Source organism: Zeus faber, assembly GCF_960531495.2.
Source record: "Zeus faber genome assembly, chromosome: 1".
In the NCBI taxonomy this organism is placed as follows: domain Eukaryota; kingdom Metazoa; phylum Chordata; class Actinopteri; order Zeiformes; family Zeidae; genus Zeus; species Zeus faber.
This window is the reverse complement of record NC_137193.1, coordinates 3,951,925-3,961,924: the sequence shown is the minus strand read 5'-3', so window position 1 is coordinate 3,961,924 and position 10,000 is coordinate 3,951,925. Positions and strand designations below refer to the sequence as shown.

Here is a 10,000-nt window from a genome sequence, read left to right as displayed (position 1 = left end):
AATTATTCAAAGAGCGACGGACGCAGCCATCAGGAGCAATGAGGGGTTAAGTGTCTTGCTCAAGGACACTACAGCCTGCTAGCAGGAGGAGCCTGGGATCCAACCAGCAACCTTTACATCACTAGTTGTAGTTGTTGTAGTTACATGTTGTAGTTACATGCTGTAATTATACTGTAGTTACATGTTGTAGTTTCATGTTGTAGTTACATGTTATAGTTATATTGTAGTTACATGTTGTAGTTTCATGTTGAAGTTACATGTTATAGTTATATTGTAGTTACATGTTGTAGTTTCATGTTGAAGTTACATGTTATAGTTATATTGTAGTTACATGTTGTAGTTACATGCTGTAATTATACTATAGTTACATGTTGTAGTTACATGTTGTAGTTACATGTTATAGTTATATTGTAGTTACATGTTGTAGCTACATGTTGTAGCTACATGTTGTAGTTATATTGTCGTTACATGTTGTAGTTACATTTTGTAGTTATATTGTAGTTACATCTTGAAGTTTTATGTTGTAGTTAAATTGTAGTTACTTGTTGTAGTTACATGCTGTAATTATATTGTAGTTACATGTTGTTGTTACATTTTGTAGTTATATTGTAGTTACATGTTGTAGTTACATTTTGTAGTTATATTGTAGTTACATCTTGAAGTTATATGTTGTAGTTATATTGTATTTACTTGTTGTAGTTACATGCTGTAATTATATTGTAGTTACTTGTTGTAGTTACATGTTGTAGTTACATGCTGTAGTTACTTGTAATGATATTGTAGTTACATTAGTAAGTTGTGTTGTAGTTAAATGTTGTAGTTACATCTTGAAGTTATATGTTGTAGTTATATTGTAGTTACATGCTGTAGTTACATGTTGTAGTTACATGCTGTAGTTACTTGTAGTGATACTGTAGTTACATTAGTAAGTTGTGTTGAGATTCAACCAGTCAGTATTGGGGTCGACTTTCAGGAAGATGCTTCCTCCTCCGATAATATGGGTCAAATGCTCGTGTGTGTGTGTGTGTGTGTGTGTGTGTGTGTGTGTGTGTGTGTGTGTGTGTGTGTGTGTGTGTGTGTGTGTGTGTGTGACAGGATGGCTAGGGAGGCCTGTAACCATGGAGACCCTCTCACCTCATTACCGTAATTATCATAATATGAACATGAATATGAATGATTCCCTGTGTGGGGCCGTGCACGGCGTCGGGGGCTGAGCCACCGCTCGTTGGCGCTCTGTTAAATATTTCATATTCTATCGAGGTGGAGCGCACACCTTTTTCTTTATCATCATAACGCACTCAGAACGGGGTTGCCGTGACGTCATTGACCATATATGGACGTGGACGGGGGATTTGTTTGGACCGTGGCCATCCCTGTTTTGCATGTTTTCGGTGGAAACAGCTGCTTTCACTCCTGGCACCACCGCTTCCCCTCCATCACTCTCTGTTTCAGGACGATCAGAGACTCTGCGTTTTGGGTGGAGGGGCGGCAGGAAGCGTCGCTGTGTCGTCTTAGTCAATTCGGCCGCGATCGATCGGCCCTGAAATTCGGACTGAAATGCTCGTTTCCTGTAAACTTTTGAGAAGAAGGAGTTTGGGTTTTTCCGAGTTCCGACTGAAACGGAACGCATCCCCCCACACGTCCCAGCCTGTTTACTTTCAGTTTCTGTTTTGTAAAAAAATACAATTTTACTTTTCACATGATTTTTGGTTTGTGTGTGTGTGTGTGTGTGTGTACATGTGTGTGGGTAAGTGTGTGTGTTTGTCTGCGTGTGTGCCAGGACGCTGTGTGTTCCTCTGGTTTCCATGGTAACCGGGGCATCGTCGAAGAGGAGGCGAGGAGAAGGAAGGGCGGTGGGGGAGGGGAAGAGGAGGGGGTTGTGGTGTTCGTTGTTTATCTGGCGGCTCCGCCCGACGGAGAACAAACGACGGGGGGGGGGGGGGGCAATCGGGGCTTCCTCCGCCTCTCCTGGGTGGAGACGTGGCAGCGTTTGAACAAGTTCCTCCGTGATGCGCGGCTGGTTTTCCCGGTTGCCCGTGGCGGAGGCGGTGTCCTCGCCGCTTCCCGTCCTTCCCCGAACACACGTTCGAAAAGCGGTGGTTCCCAATGCGGCGTCCAGGGGGTCGTCCCCGGAAACACGGTTAAACGTCACTTTTATTCCATTATCAAGACGTCAGCACCGCTAGAGAAAGTACAGTCATGACCGTTTGAACTAGTTCCGCTGATATTTCCCAAACGAGAGTGGAGACACTGAATCACATCTAACAATGAAAATATTGATCCCAGATTGGATCTGATCAAATGGCTCCTTGGCCTAACGAGGACCCAACTGATCAAACTGCACCGTGTCTTTATCTGTTGCTGCTGCAAAAACTGCAATTTTTGCCCTTTGCCCGTGTTTGTCCTTATCATTCCACTGCCCCAGTGCAGATGTGCACCAGCTCTAGGTTTAGGACCAGGGCCGGCTTTTGTTTTAGATCCGTCCTAGATCCGTCCCGGTGTCGGTTCTTGTCGCGGATTGGATTTAATTGGATATTGATCGATTTTTGTGTCCGCAGACTCGTCCAGCCCAGCCGCCTGCCCACGCTAGTCAGCACACACTAGAAGTGAACTCAGATGGGTCTTCACAGGTCTTAACCACTCTACATGCTCCACTTTCCACGTGAACGGCCACGTTGGATCATCACGAGGCTTCGTAATTACGTTTTTTGTTTTACAGTCGCTCCCGGGCGCCGTCGAGCCCCGAGGCGCCGACAATCCGTCGACCTCTGTGTGTAAATTAGTGAACGCCTGACAAATCGGCACGCCGCCCAAGGGGCCGCCGCTCAACTCTGACCCCTCAGGTATGGCAGCTATTGGAATCCCAGGAACCCGGCCCCTGTGAAGCTGTTTGCGTAGCACGGCTACCTTCACCTTGACCCACCTCGACCCCCCCTTAACCCGTGGAAGAGAACGACCGCCAGGGTCAAGTGGAAAAACACGATTCCACACAGAACTTATCTCCAAATCCCACGTGTTGGCGCCGATTCCCTCGAAAGCAACTGAAATTGTTCGGGAAATAAGACAAGTGGCCGGGGAAATGCAAAAAATGTGAATGTTGGGATTTGGGCCCCGAGGACCAGTGCAGTGAGCAAGCGGTGAAGTGGGACCCTAAGAGACGGGGCTTTTGGAAACCGCGGCAGAACCAGGCTGTCGGGACAGAGGTTTAAAGAGAGGAATATGCAGCGGCCTCTGGGATTTGATCAAGGCCTTTGAAGACGTCAATCGACAGAGGATGAGAAGGGTCGAGACTCTGACTCTCTCGAGGTTTGGGGAGACGTGAGAAGGCGACGGGAGTTGTGAGAGGCAAAAGTTTGGTTTCTACAGTCTTTCCACTCTAGCAATTGACGGTTCTCTTCAATCTTAAATGTCAATGTACATATTTCAACTACTGCCGGTATGTAACCCTTGACCCGGAGGTTTGAGTGCCGTCATGTACCCGCCCAGCAGCACATGGAGTGGGACCCCTGCAGGCAGGATGGGAGTGGGGGCCGCACCCTCTGGCGGTAGCTCCCCTCTACCGCACCCGGTCTTGTTTCTTTTGAAAACGAAATACATCGAAATATTTTCTTTTTAGGTTGAAACTCTCCTCCTTTCAACCTCGACGCATTTGACTTTGGACGACGTGGGGTTTGGGCGCCACCGCTCGGCCTCCTCCTCGCGTTGAACAGCTTTCTCGCCAGGAATAGCGGAGTTCCGACTGTTCCAATTATACCCACATCCATCCATCTGTCTTCTTCTCGCCCGCCCTCCGTCACAACTCCCTGATCCCTCACTTCCTTCCTTCTCCCCTTACTATTGTCTCTCTCTCTCTCTCTCTCTCTCTCTCTCTCTCTCTCTCTCTCTCGCCCTTCCCCCATCCGTCCAGGTGCTGTTTTCCTCCAAGTTCTACCATTAAGTGTTGTGCGGAAGCCGTTCCTTCCACTAATCTCTGTGAACACTCAAATCGGAATCTTACTTTTGGCCGGAGAGGCACCATGCAACGATGAAGACGTGTTAGTCTTCATCGCATCACTATGATTATGATTGTGATTAGGGTTTTTATTATCATTATTATTATCATTATTATTATTATTATTACTATTATTATTATTTTTATTATTATTATTATTACTATTATTATTATTATTATTATTATTATCATCATTATTATTGTTGTTATTATTATTATTATTACTATTATTATTATTATTATTATTATCATCATTATTATTGTTGTTATTATTATTATTTTTTTTTTTTTAATTATTGTTATTATTATTATTATTATTATTATTATTATTATTATTATTATTATTAGCACTGTCTGCATGACGACACTTTTCAGTTACTGACATCCCGGGACATCTCGAGTATCTACAGATACAGATACAGATACTGTCTCTCATTCTTACTTCTCCTCAACTCTTTTACGTTTCTTTTCTTGCTTCTTGCTTGTGTAAATCCATTGTATCCCTTCAGGTGATGCCTCTGTTGGAGCTGTATCCAGTTGGTTGAGTTCCCCGTGCTCGTTCACGGTTGCCAGCCCCTCGACACACTTGGTCCACATCCCACCACAGTGTTTGCGGATGATTTGGCAGCTCGCCTGCAGTCCTCCGCTGGCGCACTAGGGGGGCAGATCCTGAGGGATTGGTCGGGAAGGAGCAGTTAGCGATTCAAACGCATGGCGGCCTAATATCTAGCCATTATGATGCTTCCGAGACACATTAAAATGGTTTCAATCCGCCAAATTGGTGTTTTTGTCTGGAGCATTTCTAAGTCCCAGCGCTTCCTGTTTCGTCGGGGGGCTAAAACGTCGTCGGTGCAGAGACTCCTCCCGGTGCTCATGATGAATGCCACGACTGTCGGGGGAAAGAAAAAAATGAAAACAAAAGAAAAAGGAGGAAAGACAAACCAAGCATGCATTCCTCCCTCTCCTCCCTCTCCTCCGCCCAGACGTCGGGACAAGCCACGGCCTGACGGAGGAACGTCATGGGATATGCAGCTCCAGGGCCTGCAGGGCGGCTCGGAGCACATGATGGTTCCTGGCCAACGACGTGTCAAGCAGCCGGATGGAGGGATGAGGAAAGGCTCCACCAGCAAAGAACCAAAGAACGACGCCCATGACTGTTTGTCCAGGACTGAAAGCCAAGACGCAACAGAGGAAACTATGATTTGTACGACCATGATGACTGAATCACAACTGGGAGCCGACCAGTACAACCACAGACTGCTACTGGTGGACACTAGGAGCTGACCAGTACAACCAACCACAGTCTACTACTGGTGGACACTTGGAGCTCACCAGTACAACCACAGTCTGCTACTGGTGGACACTGACAGTTGACCAGTACAACCACAGTCTGCTACTGGTGGACACTGACAGTTGACCAGTACAACCACAGTATACTACTGGTGGACACTTGGAGCTGACCAGTAAAACAACAGTCTGCTATTGGTGGACACTGACAGTTGACCAGTACAACCACAGTCTGCTACTGGTGGACATTGACAGTTGACCAGTACAACCACAGTCTGCTACTGGTGGACATTGACAGTTGACCAGTACAACCACAGTCTACTTCTGGTGGACATTGACAGTTGACCAGTACAACCACAGTCTGCTACTGGTGGACATTGACAGTTGACCAGTACAACCACAGTCCACTACTGGTGGACACTTGGAGCTGACCAGTACAACCAACCACCGTCTGCTACTGTAGGGATGGTAGCTCAGGAGGTAGAGCTGGTGGTCTAGTCATCTAAAGGTTGCTGGTTGGATCCCAGGCTCCTCCTGCTAGCATGCTGTAGTGTCCTTGAGCAAGACACTTAACCCCTCATTGCTCCTGATGGCTGCGTCCGTCGCTCTTTGAATGATTGTAAGTGGCTTTGGATAAAAGCATCTGATCGATGTAATTTAATGCTACTGGTGGACACTGGCAGTTGACCAGTACATGATTTGGCAGCTCGCCTGCAGTCCCCCGCTGGCGCACTAGGGGGGCAGATCCCGAGGGATTGGTCGGGAAGGGTGGTGTTGGTGGATACTGGGAGCTGACTAGTACAGTACAACCACAGTCTGCTACTGGTGGACACTGGGAGGTGACCAATACAACCACAGTCTACTTGAGCCACTGAGCCTCCTGTGACTGAATCTGCAGCTGCATCATTAAGGCCGGATCCACGAGTAGCACAAGCAACTTTTACATCAGCATCAAGCAACAGGCAACACAGCAACAAGCCAACTGTCAACTGGAATTCCAGCAAATCAGAACACAGAAACCCAGAAAATAAATCTAGTTCCTCTCTTTCATCGACGTTTCGTCATTTGATTGAAAGTGCATTTCTGATCATACGCAGATCACAATCATTTCACAAACATCAAAAGATCATGAATAAAATAATGAATAAAAACAGAAAACCGACTTTTCCTCACACCTCTTTGGCAACTGAATGTAGAGGTTCTATCATTTTTAGTTGATTATTGTTTTTACTTCATCATCAGGTAATTATTTAGGCATTCATGTAATTGAGGTGAGGAACTCCCGGAAGGATGGTGCTCTCTGTAGTCCTTTATCCAGCTACAGCTGTGGCCTCATTTGTTTTTTGTTTTGTTTTTTATATGGTGATCAACGACCACGTCCAAGATAAATGATCCGGTCCCACGCATGGTGTCGCGTCATTTCCGGTGTCAATTCTCGCGCGTGTTTTTGGGACAAAAGGGAGTTTGGATCCCGACGGACGCGTCCTGGTGAAAAGCCTTGTGTGACGGAGTCTCCCATCGGTCGCGTAGTGGAATATTGTGCTGCGGGCGCTCCTTCTTGAAGACGGCAGGATTCCAGATCACAAGACAGAACGTGGTGTAGCGTGAACAGCACAGTGGTCTGACCCGTCTGAACGTGGTGCAGTGTGCCCACGGCATAACTAGTTGTAGTGTGGCCGACATCCTCCGTGTTTTTGGCTAGAATCCTTCAAGCGGTGGTCGACAAGGTCTTCTGGTGATTGAAGGATCGCTGGTTGGATGCCCGGCTCCTCCCGGCTGCACGCCAGAGAACCCTTGAGCAAGACGCCAAAACCCTAACCGCTTCCCCAGTTGTTTTGTGTTTCCATTTCCCATAATTTGAACATGCAAACACCGCCGAACGGTTGAGTTCTCGCTGTGCCGACGTCCTTCCTCCTGCTCGTCGGGGCGGGAACCTCCCAGTTTCCCTCCAGTGAGAATGTCCCCCTTCTGTCCTTGTGTCCCGCCTGCAGATGAGGAGCTGTTCGTTTGCCAGACGGCAGCCATCGCCGACGTCGTCATCCTGGTCGACGGCTCCTGGAGCATCGGACGCATCAACTTCCGTCTGGTCCGAATGTTCCTGGAAAACCTGGTCGCGGCCTTCACCGTGGAGTTTGACAAGACCCGGATCGGTGAATATGCACTTTACTGGGAACATTACCTGGATTTTACTGGGATTATAACCTGCACTTTACTGGGCACATTACCTGCACTTTACTGGGATTATAACCTGCACTTTACTGGGATTATAACCTGCACTTTACTGGGAACATTACCTGCATTTTACTGGGATTATAACATGCACTTTATTGGGCACATTACCTGCACTTTACTGGGACTATAACCTGCACTTTACTGGGAACATTACCTGCATTTTACTGGTATTATAACCTGCACTTTAATGGGATTATAACCTGCACTTTACTGGGATTATAACCTGCACTTTACTGGGAACATTACCTGCATTTTACTGGGATTATAACCTGCACTTTACTGGGATTATAACCTGCACTTTACTGGGATTATAACCTGCACTTTACTGGGATTATAACCTGCACTTTTCTGGGATTATAACATGCACTTTATTGGGCACATTACCTGCACTTTACTGGGATTATAACCTGCACTTTACTGGGAACATTACCTGCATTTTACTGGTATTATAACCTGCACTTTAATGGGATTATAACCTGCACTTTACTGGGATTATAACCTGCACTTTACTGGGAACATTACCTGCATTTTACTGGGATTATAACCTGCACTTTACTGGGATTATAACCTGCACTTTACTGGGATTTTAACCTGCACTTTACTGGGATTATAACCTGCACTTTACTGGGAACATTACCTGCATTTTACTGGGATTATAACCTGTATTTTACTGGGATTATAACCTGCACTTTACTGGGATTTTAACCTGCAATTTACTGGGATTATAACCTGCACTTTACTGGGATTATAACCTGCATTTCACCTACAGGATTATAATCTACAGTTCTCCAGGATTCTAACCTGTAGTTTGTGTTCAGGCTTGGCCCAGTACAGCGGGGATCCCAGGATCGAGTGGCACCTGAACGCTCACGGCACCAAGGAAGCGGTGATCGACGCCGTGAAAAATCTTCCTTACAAAGGAGGGAACACGCTGACAGGTAGAGCTAGATTCAAACCAACAACCCCCCCCCCCCCCCCTCCTGCAGGGAATCAAAACCCCCACCCCCTCCTGAGCAGCCGCTACCAGCACCCCTGTCCTCCTCCCTGCAGGTCTGGCTCTGACCTTCATCCTGGAGAACAGCTTCAAGGCAGAGTCGGGTTCCAGAGCCGGCGTTCCAAAAATTGGGATCCTGATCACAGACGGGAAGTCCCAGGACGACGTGGTCCCTCCGGCCCGTAGCCTGAGGCAGGCAGGCATCGAGCTGTTCGCCATCGGTGAGACCTCTGGGCCGGTTCGGTCCCGTCGGCTCGTTGTGTTTGCTCAACGCAAGTCGCGAAGCTGCCACTGTCGCTGTGTTAATGAGTGAATGAGGCGTGAATTGCCGTGTCGCGTCGGAGCTCCAAAACGGAGGAAAAAAATAACAATTTTGTATAAAAAATATTGACAATGTGACATTTTTTCACCAAATCACAAAAACCCTTGAGTTATAAATATACCATAATACATACAGTGCCTAAAAAATATGTATTGGTCACAAGTCAAGTCAACGTCTTCCCGTTGAAAATTAGATGGTGATGGTCCGTCATCAAGGCGTTTGAAATGTATCTTCATTGACCACTAGGGGGTGGGGCACTGACTCCTGCGGTGATTTGAAGGGACTTCAGGCGAGCCAACGGACATATTTTTGGTTGGAGTGCACAAGACACAAGACATAAATGATACATTTCAGACTTTACACATCCAACATGGCAGCTGGCTCCGTTTTGGGCATTGTAGCCATCTGGTCCCGTCAGAGTTCGACACTACCAAAGCTGCTTTGGTAGAAGAAAAAAAGCCGAAGCGAAGTCGCATCGAAGCGCATTGAATTTGGCCACGAGCCCGAAGACACAGATAAAGTGCAATGTCGAAATTATGACATTTTCCTGTATTTCCAGGATCAACGGCGTTCACACGACCGATAAGACACGTGAAACACCCTGAAACCAGCGTGTTCTTTCCCTCCTTTCCCCGCCCAGGCGTGAAGAACGCAGACGAGAACGAACTGAAGGCCATCGCCTCCCCCCCAGAGGTGACGCACGTCTACAACGTGGCCGACTTTAGCGTCATGAGCGACATCGTGGACGGTCTGACCAGGACGCTCTGCGAGCGCATAGAGCAGCTCGGCAAGACGCTCTCAGGTCTGATGCTCACTACCCCCGTATCGCCTTCCCCGTTTCCTCTTTTGTTTGCTCCTTCCGTCCTTCCGGCTCTCCTTCCTTATGTCCTCCGTTTCCTTCTCTCCTCTCCTTCTACCCTTCCTTCTTTCCTTCCTCTCTTTCTCTCCTTTCCCTCTCCTCCCGTTTCCTCCTCCTCCCTTCTCCTCTCCTCTCCTTCAATACCTTCTATCGCCCTCTACTCTCCTTCCATTCCTCCTTCCTTCCCCTTTCCTTCCCTCCCTCCCTCACTCTCTTATCCCCCCCCCCCCCAGGTAACCCCCGCCCCCCCTCCTCCCCCATGGCTCCCCCTCGTGACCTTGTGACCTCTGAGGTGACGGCTCGTAGCTTCCGGGT

At 47.6% G+C, this 10,000-nt stretch overlaps 1 protein-coding gene across 2 annotated transcripts in view; it reads left to right on the top strand.

Moving 5' to 3' along the window:
- col14a1b (collagen, type XIV, alpha 1b) overlaps nucleotides 1-10,000 on the top strand; it is an 85,336-nt gene that overhangs the window by 22,261 nt on the left and 53,075 nt on the right. For both annotated transcript variants that reach the window (XM_080007189.1, XM_080007188.1), the window contains exons 6-10: nucleotides 7,270-7,428; nucleotides 8,329-8,448; nucleotides 8,561-8,725; nucleotides 9,467-9,628; nucleotides 9,919-10,000. The exon at nucleotides 9,919-10,000 is cut by the window's right edge and continues 82 nt beyond it. In XM_080007189.1, coding sequence (XP_079863315.1) covers nucleotides 7,270-7,428; nucleotides 8,329-8,448; nucleotides 8,561-8,725; nucleotides 9,467-9,628; nucleotides 9,919-10,000 — 688 coding nt within the window. The remainder of the gene's footprint in view (nucleotides 1-7,269; nucleotides 7,429-8,328; nucleotides 8,449-8,560; nucleotides 8,726-9,466; nucleotides 9,629-9,918) is intronic.